This window comes from Hippoglossus stenolepis, chromosome 8, assembly GCF_022539355.2.
Source record: "Hippoglossus stenolepis isolate QCI-W04-F060 chromosome 8, HSTE1.2, whole genome shotgun sequence".
Classification (NCBI taxonomy): domain Eukaryota; kingdom Metazoa; phylum Chordata; class Actinopteri; order Pleuronectiformes; family Pleuronectidae; genus Hippoglossus; species Hippoglossus stenolepis.
The window spans coordinates 3,493,004-3,513,511 of NC_061490.1; the positions used below are offsets into that span (position 1 = coordinate 3,493,004).

Sequence of the window (20,508 nt, forward strand, 5' to 3'; positions counted from 1 at the left end):
CAAAATGCTCCTAGCACCTGGAACGTCTCCATTCAGCTGTGTCTCCAATGGATCAATCATGTTTCAGTGCAGGGCAATGCAAACCACGTGTGGTAGATCTTTGATTTAAAGGTCATGCATGAGAGTTTCAGTATGAATGTATTGCTTGAGGACGAATACTTTTCTGAATGGAAGCACCAAATTACAGAATACTGACAAGTTAAATCACCATAAGTCAACTGCAGAGTGGAGATTTCAATCAGGTTTGAACTGAAAAGAAATGAGAATTTTGTTAAATTTGTTAAAACGGTGCCTGCTGTCATTTTCCGGGGTCGACTCCCGACCCAAAGGTGGTGCTCAAAGATCACATGATTACCAAATAAAATAGAACTTTCACATTAATCAAACTATGTGAGAGGAGCAAGAGTAGGAGGAGTCTACAGCCATACCAACAGGAGTCTATCTAATGCCAACAGGTCTGTGAAGCTGTAGCCTATAGGCCCAACAGGGCTCTGAGCTCAGGGCTAAAGTCAGCATGGTAACATGACACTTTTTGGAAGTTTTAAATTTCTTCTGTGGAGGTGAGGTAGCTGGGAGAGCACCTTCACCTGTACCAGAGGATCTATCAGCGCAGGTCAGAGCTGTTAGCTGGTTGATCCTCAGGTTTAAAAGGCAGCAGCTGAGCTGCCTCACTGGGACACTCAGGACTGAGACACAAGAGACACTTTTGAGTTGAGTCTGTGGGAAGTTATGTTTGCATTGTGTGATTAATAAAATATGCTGAAAAGCAGCATGTTCGTCTCTGGCTGTGTGTGGGAGACTCCGGGAGCATGGGACTTTGCCACAGCTTCTGAAACACTTTTTATCATATTTGTTCAAATCCACTTCTCGTCCTGATGACATCTGACTTTTAATTTTTTTAAGTTGGTGTCTGTTGCCAAACACAAACAACCAAACACAGCAAATCGCGTCATTTAAATCAAATGAAATGATAGGCTGGTGTCACTGCGCATGACTGGAGTCTTCACCTGGGGACCCTGAAGCAGAGATGATTGCCAGTGTGTCATAGAAAGGCCTCTAGCAGTTTTTAGGCAGTGCTTGTTCAGCTGTTTTGGGGGCGTAACTTTGACGAGAGGGCCAATGGGAGGGGGTGGGATGTATCTCTGTAATTTTAGCCTAAAGTGTAACCTGCTCTGGCTAACTTTTCCAGGATTACCAACTTCTGCTTTCTTTGAACAAGATTAAACAGCAATACAACCACTACAATATTACAATTTATGATTAGAGGGACAAGGGACACAAATAATTGAAATCCATCCAATAATTGACAAACGGATGCTGGTCCAAAATGAAAAGTCAGGGGATCAGCTAAATGACAGAAAGATTCATCCTCTGATGGATGTCTGAAAAAAAAAAAAATTAAATCAATCACAGCTTAGATAGGACTCAAGTGGTAGAACCACAGACTGACAGACATCAATAAATGAGGGGTCTTGCCACTGGCGCGGCCAAAAGTTCTGACATACGGGTTTATTTATCTGGATATTACAAAAGTATAACTGATTCTGATTCTCATTTTTGTTCCAAAGCCTTGCGTATTTTGCACTGATATTGTGTAGTCTGATATCTGGTGACATTTGAGAGGTTTGCATGAACTCCACCGGTGTCATGCAATATAAATCATATTGCTGTTTCATCTGGAAGGTCTACTCCTCGTACATACAAACTAAAAGTCACATCATTCACATTTATCCAGCGTTATACTTTTGCCCAGGGGCATTTAGACACATATGCAATGTAATGTGTGATTGCCAAAGGAACACCACTCTATCAGTGTAGTAGTGTAGTAGGTTGAAACACAATGTGTGGCATTGAAATGTATGGCTGTTCACACAGCTGATGACATGTTACAACAGCTGCTAATTTATGTTCTTAAGTTATTCCAAGTACATTAAGTTCTTTTCAGATCCATAATTTTGCATTGGTAATTACTGTAATATACACACCAGGGTAGGCATTATCATTTCTTCAAGATGAGGGAGGTTTGATGAGTCAGAGATCTGCAGTGAGCATAAATCTCATGGGGATGTCATATTGTTTGTTGACAGTGCAGTTAGCCTCCAATGATGAATTTATGTTGAAGCAAGCCACCACATGCTAAGTAACTTCAAAATGAAGCCATCGACCCTCTGATTGATGCCCTCTGTGCCGCTGTGGCTCATACAGAAGCCATCTGCCTGATTCATTGCAGCATTGTGGAGGAGACCGTTTCCTTGATGGCTGCTGGTGGCGGAGAGTCAGGAACAAAAGAAGTCACAGTAGGAGATGTTGAGATGACGCAATAATACACCACTCAAAAGGCCCTGCAATTATTGTGGGTTTATTGTAGGCAAGGAACAATACAAAATACAAAACAATCCATCAAACAGCAAAAAGCAGAAAAAAGCTACATTTAGACTGAAATGTGCACAAAGCATGGTCTTTGATGGATATACACCAGGTTTCAGCTTTTTCTCATCTTTGTGTTCACATCACAAAATCTTGTGTTCATGCTGGAGACTGTGTGCCATGCAGAACAGAAAATGTCTCCAACACAGCTTCTAGTTCCCCAAAATATTAGCTGAACTATGTCTCAACAAAAGGGAGGAAAAGGTGCACAAAGTAGTGGTACCTTACGCTACAATCTACCATCAACAACAACATCTTCTCAGTCGTTCCACTCTGGAGATTGTTAGCTTCCACTGACTGGTTTGAAATGATAGAAAACACATCGATGGAATGGTGGATTAAATGAGATATTAAAAAAATGCACTCCCTGGCATGAAAAAACCCACATAACACAATATTTAATTAACTTCACATTGCACTTCACAATCAATTTCAGACAACTACAATAAAGATGGAAAAAGCTTGCTGTTCTGTATGAAAACATTTCCATTTCATTAAGTTCACTCAGTTTCCATACCCTCTGAGTGCTCTTCAATTTACACCTGTACCAGGCTAAAGAAACTGCAGGACTTCTCTCTCTTTTAATGGCAGGGTGAGCTCTTTACTTAGAAACTGAATTGCACCAGCTCAAGAATGGCACTTTGTCGAGATCTTTTTACACATTCCGTCATTGCTCTGTGGTTTAGCCTGGCAGATAAATCACAGAAAAGTACTGCACTCTAACACAATATCCGTGATTTACTGCCACAAGAGTTATTTGACCCTTTTACAACCAGCCTCGCCATCTGCACATTGGGGTTACACATTTCTTCCTCATTAATATCCTTATTATACATTGGTCACGGTCCTTCACTGGCTCCTCAGAGAGTCCACAGTGGTCGCCTTCAGAGAGACCAAAGCAAACATATGTCGTTTTTTTCTCTCAAATCATAAGATTTTAGGCGATCAACAAAGCAGGTTCATGTGTCCTTGATGTCCGTCCCTTTCTTTGCTTGGACCTTTTTGAAAGGTCATGTAATTCCATGTCAGTGCTTTTCTCTCTAGTAGCAAGATTAAAATGTCACGGTGTTGAGCATTTCGAGTCAATTGGATTACATGGCTTCTGTTGGGGAGGTACATGAACAAAGAGGACGTTTGTTTGCTACAAGTAATCTGTTAAGCACTGGTACTGTTGGTACAAAAATATCCTAGGGCTGGGTGATGGAAACAATATAAACACTGATCAGAAAAGAACATTTCCATGATTAAAAACATTAGACACTGATTTACTGGCAATAACTTGCATTGCTTGTCAACAACCCAACACGAAGACAAAGCTGTCATATTCAGTTTGCGTAAACATTTACACAAAACATATTAAAAATACTTTCTTTAGTAATTACTCAAAAGAAAATCTAATTAGTTACATCACGCACACACACATAATACATTTTATGTATATACCAAGTGCAGAGAAAGAAAACAATTAAAAGCTCAAACAAATATAGAAAATAAGATATTGTGCTTTGCCAAAAAGCCTGTAATTAATCACAATCAACAGCTAGTTAAAATTCGCTACCATTACTGCGTGAAAGTCCTGTCCTCACAGGGGAGCCGCAGGGTTCAAAACATAGACTGTATACAAAGATGGATGACACGACTGCTCCATGGTTCACAGAAGCCCCCTAGTGGCTGGCTGCAGTATAGGTCATAAATCCTGTATCCTCCATGTTAGTGGACATGGGCCAAACTGCAAAGTCAAAGTACATACAGATTTTTCTCAAAGATGGTTTCTGTCATTTCAGGTAGTTCTTATCTTATTTGTGGGTAAGTTTGGTTTTGGTTAGTTATTCGATGCGATAAAATCAGAGTGAAACGTCATGATTGACAGCTGAGCGACTGGACCTTGCTGCCTCGGCTCCCTCCCCCTATCACTACTGTGCAGACTCTGGCACCAAATGTGCAAGATGGTGGCCCATTGTCCATCTTTATATATAGTCTATTGTTCAACACTCTGCAGCTATAATAACTGATTCCTGAATGTAGCCTTACCCAGTTGATTGACATGAGCAAAGTAGCTAATAAAGGAATGTATGTAAAATAATGTCAGTCGCTGGGAAGAGCATTATCTTCCTAATAGCTAATTGCCTCCCCAACTAAGACAGTTAGTGACAAATGCAATCCCTTTGAATTTTCATTAGTAATTCCGAGTTGTAAACACACAAATCCATCAAGTTACTGCAAATTGTTTTGTGTTACTGCCCAACGATACAAACCTTCCCTAAATAGGTTGGTTGAGTTAAAGATGCCTTCGAGGAAACCGTGTTCGCACAGAAAACAAAAGCTCAAGTGCTCACGAGGTAGAAATACGTGTGGTGTGGAGATACTTTGGCTACACCTCTCCCCATTAGATATGATATTCAGAAAACACAGAGGCAACAAACCACACTATGTGCTTGATTCAAATTTTCTCCTTACTACATTTGAATTTCAAGCTGAACAGAATATGATTAACTAAACTTATATTTTAATAAATATTGACATACCCAGCCCTAAAATATCCACTGGTTCAACAGAGGCTGCTACTGTAAATGTGGAGGAAGTCTGCTTAAACCAAACCAAGGTGATGATTAACTGCTCTCATGCTGCTCTCATGCAAGTTTTTTCTGTGACAGTTTGGGTTAATGTTTATACAAAACATGTTTCTGCATTACATCATATACTATTAGGGTTGGGTGCATGTTTCCCATTTTCCAGCCACATTTCATTAAAAAGGTGTTTTCCGCTCTTCAGTGCTGTGCAGGTGTACCAAACAGCTCATGATAACTAATTTTTAGTTTTTCTGTACAGAATACTAAAAAACTACAAAGCAGCTCATTTTTCTCCTACCTATCTGGCATCTGGTAAATGGGCTTGTCAAGTAAACGAAACATTTCAGAGAGAAAACTCCTCAGATAAATTAGAACTGACTGGACTGTCCACTGGGTGACTTAATCCATACTGCAGCTGTCAGTCTCTGATATCTGCTGATCGGTGGAGCATGTTTGGTTTTATTCATACTTTGACATCACCGCCAGGGGAAGGCTCCACATACGGTATCCTCTTGGTGGGTCGGTACTGATCTGCTGGTGTGTTGAACGCGTCCATTTCTGTAGTGAAGTGGTCGGGACTTTCACCATTGGACGTCTCCTTGATGACACTGTAGGTGAGTGCCACACTGTAAGAGGCTGGTTTCTCCATGCGCTGGGTGCCGCATTGACACAGCTTCTTGAAAGCGGCACGGAATTTTTGGGACATGGCATTGTAGATGACCGGGTTGATGGCACTATTTAAGTAGATGCAGAGACGGCAGAAGAGCAGGAACCAGGTGTCCAGGTAGGCCTTGTCCAGGAAAGAGTTGACCACCACCAAGGTCCGGTAGGGCATCCACAGCAAGGCGAAGAGGATCACCACCACAGCCAGCATCTTGGTCACCTAATAAAGTTCAGTCGTGAGTTAGTAATTGCAGCAACAAAATCAAATGACAGACTAGAAAACAGTCCTGTGGTTGCAGCCTTCACCAACCAGCGAAGCTTCTACTTATATTCTTTTAATCAGGCTCATGTAAGGTTACTGTGATGTTTGACCACTGAAATCTAATCAATTCATCTTTGAGTCCAAATGAATGTTTGTTCAGAAATTTAAGAATTTCACTCAAGATGTTTCTGAGATGTTGCGTTCACAAGATCAAAACTTTGTTTTTTAAATCACCGTAACCTTGACCTTTGACCAAATTCTAATCACTTCATCCATGAATACAAGTGAATGTTTCTACCAAATTTGAAAGGATCCCCTGGAAGCATTCTTGAGATATCGTGTTCACATGACAGCTAAATGGAATGCAGCAAACAGTATTCTTAGTATTTACGCTTGTGGTTTTCCTACTGACACATGTAAAAATGCCATTAATGAAAATTCTTTATCAAGGAATGTGCCGTTACACTTGTAGTATTCAAGAGATCTTTCTGTGCACAAGGGATACACATTTGTAATCCAGCACTACTGTTTTTTTCTATTTAATTCATGACAATCTCAAAGTTTACTGAACAGAACTTTGGCTGCTGCTTTTACTGTCGAGCAATCACAAATATATGGCAACGTATTTGTTACAGATGTTCGCGCTGACAACGATCATTCATCAAAAATGAATCCACACAGAAACAAGGCATCATGTTTGGCTTTTTGACAAGCAGCTGCAGCCAGCAGGCTCCACACCACCAGTTTCTCAGTAATGTAACCAATGACACCAACTTCCACTGTGCCCTTTATTGCTGTATGTGTGTGTGTGGGGAAACAAAACTTGAGTTTGTCAGGACTGTAAATGGGCACATATGTTGCTCTTCTGTTTTGTTTGCTGTCTTCAAATGGAGTCGTGTTTGCAGTGCTCACAAGAAGAGTCCGTAAGAACAACCCTCTCATCCTTTTTCTGACAGATCTGAGTTCATGAGTTGTGACGTGTTCACTAAGATTTTCAGAAATGGCAGAAGCCATGAGAGTACATTTTTTTGTTGAATTTAAAAGTTAAAATAATAAAAGTCACAGAGTTTCTCTTCAGCATTTTATCTCACCTCTGAGTAAAATGCAAATATACAATCTCCCATCATTATATCTTTGCATTTGCCGTATAAAATTACCTTACAGCTGGCCTGCTAAGTGTACCGTGTACACTAACTCTGCATTCAGGTGCTCCTTGAAAGGTCCCATTTCCTGAGATTCCTGTGATTCAAATAACTAAATTCATATTTATGTGTTTTGAGCACCTTGACACCTCTTTCCAATATTTGCGGTAGAGCAAAGGAAAAGGATCAGGTGTGATATAATTAATTTAAAACATGTGCATGTTAATCGTAAAACCATCTTGAGTTTACAGAAGTCTATTAATTGAAAAGCTGACATCTAAAATGAAGCTCAGCGTGAGTTCAATCAGGAAGATTTCCCCCCATTCAATCAATCTCAATTCTCTCACTCTCTCTTTGCTTAATAATCAGCTGATTGTGGGCTTTTTAAATGGTCAATCTGATTCTGCTCTCTTTCAGCCAATCATGCGGCTGCTGTCAAACCCCTTCTCCTCTCTTCCGCAGTCAGCCGTCATTCAGTTACGCGCATAATCCACTTCCACCCCAATCTCCTCCAGTTTTCAGCAGAATCATCATCAACTCATCTGGATCCTCAACCACCCCCAGTGTATAGACCCTAGGGGGATTCATATCCTACGTTCTGCTCCACCCCCTTCTAATCCTGATGACATCACATAGGGGTCTAAAACGCCAAAAGACTATGACATTGACATCACTTTCTCTGTGCGCTAAACGGTTGAGTCGAGGGTCTCTCCTGATTGAACTACTGTTTAGAGCTGATTATGTTCAGTGGTTTAAGTGATGCTGTCAGCAATTCGTCAAAAAAAATTCAGAGTCTGACTTGAGAAGGCGTTTCACCAGTTGGGAACTCATTTTTTACATTATTTTGAAATGTGAACGCACAAAACTTCCATCACCACAAGCTCATGAGTTCTATCTGAAGACAGCAAAAGTAGCTGCTCAATGAGAACATTAGGATCTTTATTATTATTACTTGTTACCTGGAGCACCCATGGGTGTCACTAAATGAACTAAGCCCGAAAGAAGTTGTAATAGGTGCTCAAAGGATCAATATGCCCAGCATTAAAAACTATTGTCACAGAGCTTCAATCCACCGGACCAAAATAACAGTGTCCGGTCTGTGAGCACAGCTGCATCTCCACCCAAACCCTTGACTTGAGTCAACTTGACTAAGCCTATTCAGATTAACATGGTGCAGCCACACTGCTGCTTAAATATTGATGGGGTGACTTGACTTTGCTTAGGTCCAACCCAAGATATCAAAAGAGAAAACACTCCTGTACCTATTATTTAGTTTGGTTCTCTTTTTTTTTTTCAGAAAAAGCTCAGTGTGTTTGTTTGCCATCAACTGAATTAGGAAAAGAAGGGCAGCACACAAAAGCGTTTGATTCATTTGTCAATGTCTTTGTGGTGCAGCGCCTTTATCAGAGTGTCAGTGAGTTCTGCTTTTGAAGGGCACCTCACACAATAATCAATCAGCAGGGAAAGCAGCTACACCTCATCCTCACAAAGGCGCATTCAAGAGCAGCAAAGATCCACTAAGTTCTCAAGTTACAGGCCAAATATTCCAAGAAAAAATTAACAAAACAAAACCCCGTACCACCATTAATTACTGAAATTGGATATCTTCATGAAAATAATACCAAGAGGTCTCATTCAGTAAAACTATGTTCATATACAGTAGCTGTTAAACTGCAAGTTAATCATGAAACTGCATTTGTGCCTGTTTTTCATTCTGTTACAGACCCTAACACTAAAGCAGTTCAGTCGTCCGTCTCATGCATGTCTTCAAATGTATGTTTCAATTAGCTGAACGTTCTACACAGGGCGCGTAACAGCTCACTATACCTCTGTGGAAAACAGACCGAAGCATAGTTTTATGCTCCAGGTCTATTTTACTGCATTTTTCACACAGCTAACTACACTAATTGTGTGTTGGGATGACCTTTGTAGACACACGCACCAAAAACTGTGGCTCATTTATACGCTTAACTAACATATCTATTTAAAATAAGAAATTGACATTTAATAAATTCCTTACATTTATGTTTTCTAGTTTCTTCCCATGTTCGGAGATAATTTTCTTTAAATTACATTTTGCCGATAAGCTTCCATCTTTTTGAAAGACAACAAAGATCTCCTGAATTCAATGTTGAGAGTCTACATACACACTTTACATGATAAAACACGATAATCATTTATACCACCATCTTTAGGTGACTTTGCAGCTAACGTCAAAAGAAGTCGTTTTTTTTTAGTTGCGACAAACTTGTCTCTTCTGGGTTGAGTTCAGTCTTTATAAAGCAGAATTCAAAACATCATTCTTATGAAAAATTTAGATTAAAGATAATTTTAGTTACTTAACATGTAATGATATCTTAACCATAGTAGTGGCACTTCTGGACATGGTCACATATTTAAAAACAATCCATATTATCATTTACATATGACATCCTGGAAACTAAACCTGGTTATTTCAGTCAAGTTAGGCATCTATCCCCTCATAGCCTAGAAAGCCTAACACATATTAATCAATCAATAATTGTAATTCCAACAATGTTACAATGTCTTACATTCAATCAAGCTTCACCAAATTTCTCAGACACATGGATAACAGTTCCCTAAATATGTCAGATTTTTCTCATCAAGTTTCATGATGAGAAAGTGAAAACGTTAAAAAACACCCTATCTCACAATGTTAAAGCAAGAGGAAAGAAAAGTCCTGGATCTGCCCCTTGAACCGAATCTACACCTAAATTAAATGGGTACCTCTCTGACCCATACTACATCCTTCTATGAACTCTCATGGAAATCTGTTCTGTTGTGTAGTCTTGCTTACAAACACACAGACAAATGGACAGGAGTGAATGAGCTCCTCGGCGGAGGTAATTCAAACTAGAATCACAGAGACGTCGTCCGCCTGACTCTATGTAGAATAAGACCATGAGTCACCCTCATTAGTCTGTTGGTCCTTTAATGTCTTATTTTTACATCACAGAGTCTGGAGAGAAATGTTCCGCTTGGACAAACTTGGTGCAGAAGTCATTGCCACCACATGCTCTACTACTCACAAAAAACTGTGGACTAAGAGCTATTCTTTATCTTTTTGTTTCATCACATTTCTCTCTTTCTTTGGTTTGATTGAGCTGAACAATCTGAGCTGAGAACACTTGAACGCATCCTGCTGCTCATCTTTCCAGGTGTAACTCTTTCCCTGTTGATTACTGATTGAAGGTTGTGTCCTCTAAAAAGTGAGCTCACTGCTCCTCTGATGAAAAGCCTCTGACATGTCACCACAGCTCCTGATGCAAATGAGCTGACCACAGAAATGATCAAGACTTTGATCATTTCGCTGCCTTCTTTGTCCCTTTAATTGATTTCACACTAAACAAACATGACAGATTAGAAAGAGATTTCCTGTGGAGACACCAGGGGTACTCTGAATATGGCTGGCTCAATGACGTAGACTCAACCCAGAGGTCTCTACTACGAAGCGAGTTCAACACACCCTGGATATATTTACGATCACCGGGGGAACCTAACAATCACAATCAGGCTAAGCGGTCCCACGAAGCTGGTCATCAACTCGATAAGTCAAACCAGGTTTTCCTCATCAAATCTGAGCGCGTGCAGATGAAAGGGGCGTGTTTACTGCATAAGACCAATCACGGACATGGACAAGTGAACTGACCACATATTTCACAACAAGGAGAAAACTATTATGTTAGAAAAATAAGAGGAGTGCAAACACATTATCCAGACTAAAAGAAACACAGTTAGAGCTGCTAAATGCAGGAAGAGGGTAGCAGGTACAACATCTCTTATTGTGTGAATGTGTAATTTATCAAGCATCTATAATGAGCTTTAGTTTGACACACACTATCTGCACTGACTCTGGGGACACACCGGGGTGGAAACATTTGCTATTATTAGTCAATAAAAACATATGGACCTATTTTCGTGCGCCATGAACGTGACTGTGCGCACTTTGCATCTAGGTGACAGGGAGAGATTGAGTTGTACTGGGTGTGTTAGAAGCAGGCATTGACTTAACAAACCAGACATTGTTTTAAACTTCCTTTATCCTTCGCTTTTAGGAGAGAACTCACAGCGCAACAGTGTCATTCTGGTGAATGCTGACTACACCAGTCTCAGAGAGAGAGAGAGAGAGAGAGGAGAGGGAGGGATGGGGGCTGTCACAAAGTAAATCTGTAAACTATCTATCCCCCATTCCAAATAAATGTTAAATTTCACCTACTTAAAGGGAAGGATAAAAGTATTTAACTATGTCTGGTTATCCCGCCGCTAACACACCCTGTACATCAATATCAGTAATTTAAGTAAAGGAACGTAGAGCGACGCAGACAGTCTGTGGTACTGTGAGCACATTGCTCCTACGTGTCAAGGTGGTTATGTTCGGCTCCAGCAGCTCACAAAGGTTTATCATTCTCTCCAATGAGGATCTGTATCTTTCATTTAGATACTCATCAGAGTAGGTCAAAGGATTGTGTGGGTCTCTGAAGACCCTGGTCCTCCTCAGAGACTCTAACAATCCACACCCAGCTCCACGGGATGCTGTAAGAACGCTGATGTCATGTTTCAAAGGAATTGATTGGTCAGTGGGCGGAGCTTTTATACAGGTTGATCTCTTATCACCAACTTTACCTGCTCCGGAGCAGTTCAGCCATTCAGCAGAAGTTACCATGGTGATTTAACCCTGATAAGAAGTGAACGAGCTTCAAAGGACCAGAAACCCTGAATAAGCAAATCTGGCTTCGTAGCACAGGACCCAGGTGATCCAAGTATACAAAGGATCTGAGTGGGAAGACAGTAGCAAATATCTAATGTCCTCCACTGAACAATCAGACAAGGCTGTTCAAGAAACAGTTTTTAATTTTGCTTAACAATTCTGATTAGTTGTTTCATGCGACTAACTCCCATCTGAATATCTACACGATTACCTTCAACACTGAGGTTATGTTTTCATTGCTGTCCGTCTGTGAGCAAGATTATGCAAAGGTTACTGAACCGATTTTCTTGAAGCTTGGAAGAATTGGTTGTGGGCCAAGGAAGAATACATTGCTTTCCCGTGCAGATTCAATTAAGATAGGGGGAACCAGGATTTTTTTTTTCATTTTCCTTTAACACTGCGAGTTTTAAAAAAAAAATTCTCGAGAAATAACGCAGAGTTTTTTGTCTAATGATTTCAGAAATCACAAGAACTGTTCAAATTATTACCTTCACACTTAGCATGTGTATTGTTCCGCATGCAACGAAGTGGAGTGTCAAATTTGATGCAATTTGGAAACGTGATAGATTGCAAAATAAATATTTTTAAATAAACAGGTGTAAAATTTTACCATTATACAACACTATATATTATCTCTGCTTATGCATACTATTTCTGCTTGTGTAACTGCCAAGATGACATCAGAGCCACAAAACTGAGACTGTGCCCGTCTCCCCCCACCAAGACCTCGAAGAGGCCTTCAGCCTGTGTCTGGGTCTTATCTCCTGGGATTTTAATATTCACTCAGTTCATACACATAGTTCACATCTCTTCACTGCATCTGCATAAAAAGCACACGCCTGCAACTGTTGCTTTGTCATTCCCTCTGCAGAATGCTCTTCGCATGCTGTATGATTGTCTGACCTTCCTTGCAAGGAATAAAGTTTACTTAAAAGACTATTATTTGCTAATCTCTTTATTTCAGAAGTCTCACCAGGTCAAATTTCCATCACACAGGCGACCAACGATCTGTAGAGGTAGTGGCTGGGACTCATAAACACACGTGACACAACGACAACAGCAGCCAACACTTCAGTTCAGGGTCTGTAAACCGGAGTGGAGCATTACTGAACTTTGAATAAACGGGTGATAAGCTATTTGTGTAGCTGGTGGTGCAGCTTCAAGATTCTGTGGACTGAGTCCTGCAGCAGGTCTTTATTTGCCATGGTTCAATTACTGCAGGTCACTTTTACATTTTCAGGAAAGATAAGCTGCATCCAGCATCACCACAGACCAGACAAACAGCCAATTCCAAACAGGTAGGTTTAGAACGGACATTTCACTGGTATCTAAAAAAACAGATGCCATTGGTGTGGATCCAGAAAATGATCCAGATTTTGTGAATCAAAATCAATATTTCTAGGAGGGTGATCTTTCAGTTTCTGTACAGTGAAACAAATATTCCTTTTAACTTCATAGGAGAATGGATATTTTCCCCATCTTTAATGGGAGCAGTTTGCGGAACTTTTCTAGTCTCACTACATGTAGATGCAATTCGATGATAAAGTGTCCTGTCAGCTTTGGCGGAGGCGCTCTCTGAGTGCCCTTGTAGTTTCAATAAGCAATAGGGTCAATCTAGATAGAAGAATAATTATAATTTGATAGAGCAGATATTTACATGTAAAAAAAGAGAGCTTCAATACAGCTTTGCATTCTTTATAAATTAAATCACATTTATGAAAAGACAACTGCAAAGGTGTTGGGAAGAACTGCTACTTTAAAACCACCTCATGAGTCATTCTTTATTTATTCAGATTGATTTCCAAATTGGAAGACTGTTCAAATCTGTACAAATTTAACAAAGCCTGGATTTGTTATATATTATTAACCAGGTGATAATCCTGATGTGAAACTTCAGGTTTGAAATTAAATATCCTCCGCTTCTATGTTGTGGTGTTTGAGCTGCACTGAGGTGAGTTTAATTTGACTGGAAAGGGGCACCAGTGAGAGAGACACCCAGTCCTCATTATTTCTTGACCTTTGGGTAATTCACTAACGTACACGGTAGGGATTGTTCCTTATATGTCCACAATGAGCACTTAATGCAAACACGCATGGTGGGTGTGTTTAAGATAATAAAAAAACAAGCCAAAAGCCTATTTGGGTTGGGGTTAACTGATTTAGAGTATGGAGCTGCCTCGGGGCACCACACCCCCTGTCATTCCAGGAGAGCGTCTCCTCGTGATCTGATAAACAAACGTCGAGCTCTGCTATCTACCTGAGTGTCTGCCACAGTAGTGTCTGTGCCTCAGAGCATCCACTGTTATTTTCAACTACGTCAGGAGGATGGAACAGTTTTGTCATAATGCAGTGTCTTAAAAAGAAAAGTCTCAATTCACAAAAAGTAAAAAAGGTCAATTAAAGGTTTGTTAATCTCTGAGTTCCATCATTATGAACAGGATTTGACCCAATAATAGGTCCCGTTGTCTTCATCACTCTTTTTACTTTGACTCTTATTTACTGTGAACTCTACTATAAATGTGTGTCAGAGATTTAAGAAGATGTTTTTGAGAAAGTGGAAAGTGATTTTGCACTTCACTAAACTCTATTCAAATGTAAATTGAGTCAAGTCAGGGTCAGCTTTCACCTGTTTGGATATTTTCTTTGTTTTTATTTATTTTTTTCATATTTTTCATACATAGCTACATGTCCTTGTGGTATAGCAACAGCTCCTGAAGAGCTCAAGCAGAACAGCTCAAAAGGTTAACATAATTTTTTTAGTATACCACCATTAAACTCTGTTCCTTTTCCTAATTGAATGAGAATTTGTTATAAACCTGATTTGGGACTGATGTTATATTCCTTATATTTCCCATGTGTTCGGGCTCAGAGAGCTCAGCTGCAAATGCAAGAGATTTTTTGAAACTGTTGATCTTTTGTTGGTGTTGACTACACACAACCCCTCACAGATAAGATCTCTATCGGCTTTTAAGTAGAATGACATACTGTACATATCTTTCTTTACTTTTTAGTAATATTAATATGCACTACATGTAAAACACACATACAACATGAAACACTTCTGGTGAAATAACACATGCTTTATGGTCATTTCTGTATTTTGAGGCAAGGGTCACCACTCTGATAATTTAATAGAAATAAACTATTCAAATGGGAAAAACGTCTTGCATTAATGTTATAAAGTAGATTTAGCTTCATAACATGTTTTGTGAAATTGAGGTTTTTTATTATTAATTCAAGTTTCTCCAGGATTGAAATTACATAGCGTAGATGACTACTTTGATTTAATTTTGATTGCTTTACTCAGAGATATTAATTTATATACACAAATAAAGAAATGTGATGTAGAGCTGCAAACCACACCCCTCAGAAGGGTTTGATTAGGAGACTCTCCAATGGAACTGCTGGTTTAGATCATTAAAATAAGAAACTAAATATAGCTACACACAGGCAGATCTATGCCAGAACATGTAGATAACAGCTTTCTTAAATTGTGCAGTTTCCTAATTTAAAATGTAAGATGGCAAAGCATCCTGTGTACATCCAACCAGCTGTAAATGAGATGTTTGACTGAATAACTTTTGGAGCTCATTTGAGTAAGATCCAGGATTGTTTGGTTTCATCTTCTTTAACATTGGGTGTTGCAGGGATCTTCATGAGAAAGAAACAGGCACATGTAGAGTATGAACAGGTGACATCTGGTGCGGATCCAGATAATGATCCAGATTTTGTGAATCAAAATATGTATTTTAGGGAGGGGATTTTGTTTCAGTTACTGGTAGAACCATAGGCAATAAAACAATATCCCCAAATCTCGCTGTATAATTTCTTTCAATAGCAATAGGTCAAAAGTTCAATATGTCAATATATTGCATTGTGCATAGTGAGGAGTTATAACACACAAGTGATCTACCTCAGATTTATAAAATGTTGTGCTGTTTATTAGTGTTTGTCATTCTCTGCTCATAAAGGAGAGCTTAAAACCACAACCGGCACTCAGGAGCCAAGATCTGTCTTTCAACCAAACTGTACTTGACATGTTGGACAGATTGGAGTTTAAAGTGGTTTCGAGTGGAATAATCAAGCAGTCAGTGATTATAAGAGGGAAAATCATGAGATGATGAAGGAAGGCTCTTTTTTTTAAATACTACGTGTGGGCAATGTATGAATGAGATCATGTCCACATTGTCATTTGACAAGCAGGGGAGCTGAATCAGATCAATCACACTATAGTTTCTGATGGAGGATCAAACTGGGGGGGTGGGGTGGAAGGGGGCAGCTGACCTGAGGTCGCGCTGCAGCTGCCTTTCCCTCCCGCTACACAAACACAGTGATGGAGCTGGTGAACAAACAGTGGCCCACCTGTCTGCGGGAGGCCGCCGTGGTGCTGCTGGAGCCCCCGGAGCTGATCATCCTCCCTCCCTGGCTCATCTCCCTCTTCCACTTCTTGGTGCTGCCGTCCTTTGTGTCGGACGGCAGCGGGTTCAGGAACAGTATCCTGGCGATCAGCCCGTACAGGACCGTGGCCAGCATGAGGGGCAGCACGTAGAACACCGCGAAATCCGTGAAGTAAATGGGCAGGTAGTGGCTCCTGGACACTTTGTAGGCGCAGCTGAGCAGCACCGCGTTGTCGTACACCAACTCTTTGGTGTCCGACAGGAAGAGCCACATGACGCAGTAGACGGAGGTGAGCGCCCACACCAGCAGGATGATCCTCTTGGCCCGGGACAAGGTGCACAGGAACTGCGCCTTGATGGGGTGGCAGATGGCGATGTAGCGCTCCACCGTGAAGGCGGTGATGGAGCAGGAGGACGCGTTTATCCCCAGGTACTGCAAGTAGGTGATCCCCAGGCACCCCGCGTAACCGTACACCCACTGGCCGTACAGGGCGTCGGTGATGTTGGGCAGCCCGGCGGCCGTCAGCACCATCAGGTCGGCCACGGCCAGGCTCACCAGGTAGCAGTTGGTGGGAGTGCGCATGTGTTTGGTGGTCAGCACCACCAGGATGACCATCACATTCCCCACGATCCCCACCCCGCATATGAGGCACACCAAGAACACACTGAGCACCTTGTACTCTACAGTGTAGTCTGTCCATTGGCCCAGGGTGTGATTGTCCTGCACCGACGTGTCATTCAGCACTGTCATGTTATCCATGGTGAGGTTTGCCATTACAGCGGGAGGCTGGGACTCTGTGCGCCTTTACGAGAACCACACCAGGCATTCAAGATCAATACATCAAATCATCAGGGCCCCAAGAGCCAACAAGTGCCAACAGGAGCCCGCTTACAAATCCTGCAAAAAACTTCCCTTCATCCAGAGGTAATCCAGTCCCACTGCGTCTGCTCCAAATCCAGCCTGTGATGCTGCATCATGAAACTCCAGCACAGTTCTCCATCGCGTCAAAACAAAGAGTGTGAAGTGAAGCCTCGGCTGTTGTTGGTAGAAGTTTGCAGAGCGAGGATGTGTTGCAGCTCCGCTCCGCGCTGCGCTCCTGTCTCCCTGCTCACCCGGTCATGACTGAGCGCGTCCTGCCCAGCGCCCAGCCCTGCCTCTCAGACACTGTGCACACAGCAGCTCGCGGTGCACTCACACTGAAACCCTTCTTTTACCTCCTCCGGTGCAGGCGGGTGCTTCTTACTGCACAAAGACACTTGACGGGTTTTACTGCAGAAAGTCACACTTTATCTCCTGTCATTTGGATTTCAAGACAAGATGAACTTTTTTAGATCACACGCAGGGGAGAAACCCACCTTTGACACCAGGGGATGGTCAGAATGAGGTGGATGAGAAAATGTAAATTGGGCAATAAAATAGAATGAAAAACCAAATTAAGATACAGAGAATATGTGCATAATATACACCTTTCACTACAGATGGGAATATTGTGAGTTGAGAATCATACAGGATGATTGCACAAGGATGTTGAAATAAACGTGCGTGTATATATATGTGTGTGTGTGTGTTTGTGTGTCTATTTGTGTGTACTTATTTGTGTGTGTGTGTACATATATTTTTAGCAAACACACCATGGCAGAGTATTTCCACCTTAAGAGCACAATCACATATTCGCAAATGTGGCAATAACAAACCTTCGACTCCTGTTTACTTCCTCTCCTGAAGTTTGACCATAGACATCACAGCTTTGTCCAATAGCAAAGACGCTCGTGTGGTTGACCTTACTTGGCCGCGATTTGCCTAAAGGTTCAGTGTGTAGAATTTAGTGACATCTAGTTGTGATATATACTCCTCACCTCATCCTCCCCTTCCAAACATGAGAGAGAACCTGTGGTAGCCTTCAGCTGTCCTAAAAACTCAAAAGGTGTTTAGTTTGTTCAGGACTACTGTAAAAAACACGGTGGCCTCCAAAGAGAGGACCGGCTCCCAATGTCAATATAAAGTATTTAAATATAAAGGGCTAATTTTAGGGGGAAAAAAACAACAATTGGTATAATTTAGATCATTACACACTAGTGAAAACATCACTAGGATTATTTTATATTCAATTAGTGCCAATCGATCCCTTTCACCTAAATCTTACACACTGGACCTTAAGTTCTCATTGTGAGCCAAGATGGAGGAGAACCTGATATTAGCTGTGTCAAACCACTTTATGATGTCAGACATGGAAGTTATAAACTGCCCCATTAAAGAGAGGCAGTGAGTCGGAAAACTGGCATTGATTGTATGGGGCAACCAATCCTGTCAACTTGTGCAGTGGAGCTCAGCAGCTGGGAAAAGGTTCCTCAGCTACAGGTGAGCTGTGAGGGTGGGGAGACGTGGGGCGGGGCCATTTCAGCATAGTCACGTGTCCCAGTCTTGAAATGTGGAAGGAAGGGGCATAGATACACTTAATCATTGTAAGGCCATGAGGGGATACTTTTCATGACAAACCTTTTGAATGTGTAATTTGGAAGATTTTGAAGTTCTAGGTGTAATAACCTGCTGGGACAGGGACTTAAATGTTTCTGTAGCTTATTTACCTACAAGTTAGTAATGTAAGAGAAAGTATAATCCCATAAAGCACAATCAGATCAGTCTAAGCTTCTTGTGGCATCACTCAGGCACAATGTTACCCAACTGTTTTATTGTGCATATTTGCTCTAATGTTTCATCTTATGTGGTGGATCCAAAATGCTCACAGCAGGACTTGGAATCAGGAGAAGCACAACAGCAGCCTGTTTGCACTGCTTTTGATTAATATTGTGTTTTTTTAGTACAGGCTCGTTTGCATGAGAACACAAAGGCAAAGTCTGGAAGTAGGTTTTCTTTTGACAATGACATTTTTTAATTATAGCTCGTCTCACGCACATGTAAGCAGTTGTATTATTGTAAAATGTAGAATTTAACTGCACTAACAGCTTTTAGCAAAGACAGCGGGGTCAGCCACGTTTGTTATTGATTATTCTTGTTGTGTTCTAAACTGGTAGCTGAGTGTAAAGCTGGTTGTTTTCCTCTGGAACAGGGTCATGTGACGGGAATCTGACGAGTTCTCGATGGCTACGTGCTCACCACAAAGAGCCAACCAGCAAGCTGTTGTGATTGTTTCCAAACGTCTCAGTCTCTGCCCGTCCAGAATAAAAGGCAGGAGTTTTCAAACTTTTCACTTTTAGCAGCTCTAAAAGTCCATATCTGTAGCAGATGAAGAGTTGATGTGTTTACAAACAAAAACAGAGTATATGGATGTAGCCTCTGTCTGTTTGCTTCTTTCTCAACCGCCCAATCTACCTGTTCCGTTGCTCATATGTTTCTCTAGGTCTCTCTACCTCTCTCTCATTCTGTTGTCTGCCTGCATCCACTGACTTCCTGCATGCCTCATCGACAAGGAAAAGAAATGAACGTTCAATCTGTTAGGCCAGATTACATCACTGCAATGTAGAAACAGGTGTGTGGGGTCTCAGGAGTGTTACAACACACACACACACACACACACACACACACACACACACACACACACACACACACACACACACACACACACACGCGGCTGCTGTGGTAGCAATTCTCGTCCCTTTGAGATAAACACCTGTAACATTATAGATAGAGGATCTGAGGTAGACTCGTTGGGAGAGAACGTCCTCTGCTGTGTGTGTTCATGTTCAGGATATCTGCCGTGGAACAAACTGAGGCATACGTATTCATGATTTGTGACTTGTATTCTCCCTCCCTCTGCTGGCTTAGACCCTGAGAAGATGAACAAACTGGCTGCGGTTGGAGCCAGTCGCTCAACACGCGTCCAGATAAGTGTGATTGTTATTCCCTGCGAAACTGCATGGGCTCTGTGAAAATGGGTAGGATGGAAATGGCTCAGATTTCAGCACAGTAGGCGATGCAGCTGTTTATATTACTGTCTATGATAACCATCCCAGGAGGCTTCCTTTGCAATGGGAGCTCCTGCAGTCTGCAGGAAAACCAGCCTGGAAGGAAGTAAGTCTCAGTTTATAGGACTGAGGTAAAGAGATTATCAGACGGATCTGTGGATAGAAACTAAGATTGCCTGACTGTTGTGGTGTTTTTCGATATCAGCAGTGGATTATTGTGTTTTAAGTGCTCCCTAGTCTCCTTCCCTCCAGCAGGTCAATTCTCTATGTTAACCCCGACATCCCTCTAAAGATTTCATGTCAGGGTGCACGTAATTTATTGTTGTATTAATTCATTGCCACCTCATATCGATCCTCTCTCTGTGTCTGTTACATCAAATCAGCGGAGGGCTAA

The 20,508-nt window shown here is 41.3% G+C and overlaps 1 protein-coding gene across 1 annotated transcript; it reads right to left on the bottom strand.

The window, feature by feature from the left end:
* Nucleotides 1–2,343: 2,343 nt before the first annotated feature.
* Nucleotides 2,344–17,400, bottom strand: trhra (thyrotropin-releasing hormone receptor a). Its single transcript, XM_035162792.2, has 2 exons — nucleotides 16,156–17,400; nucleotides 2,344–5,880 (listed from the first exon to the last, which is right to left on the bottom strand). The coding sequence occupies exons 1-2, from the start codon at nucleotides 16,963–16,965 to the stop codon at nucleotides 5,461–5,463; spliced, it is 1,230 nt and encodes a 409-aa protein (XP_035018683.1). The 5' UTR covers nucleotides 16,966–17,400; the 3' UTR covers nucleotides 2,344–5,460.
* Nucleotides 17,401–20,508: the final 3,108 nt, after the last annotated feature.

Excerpts from the sequence above, each read along its gene's own strand:
- trhra (XM_035162792.2), bottom strand. The coding sequence starts at position 16,965 with ATGGCAAACCTCACCATGGATAACATGACAGTGCTGAATGACACGTCG. Across the intron at positions 5,881-16,155 it reads CGGCGGCCTCCCGCAGACAG|GTGACCAAGATGCTGGCTGT; the intron begins GTGGGCCACTGT and ends GAACTTTATTAG.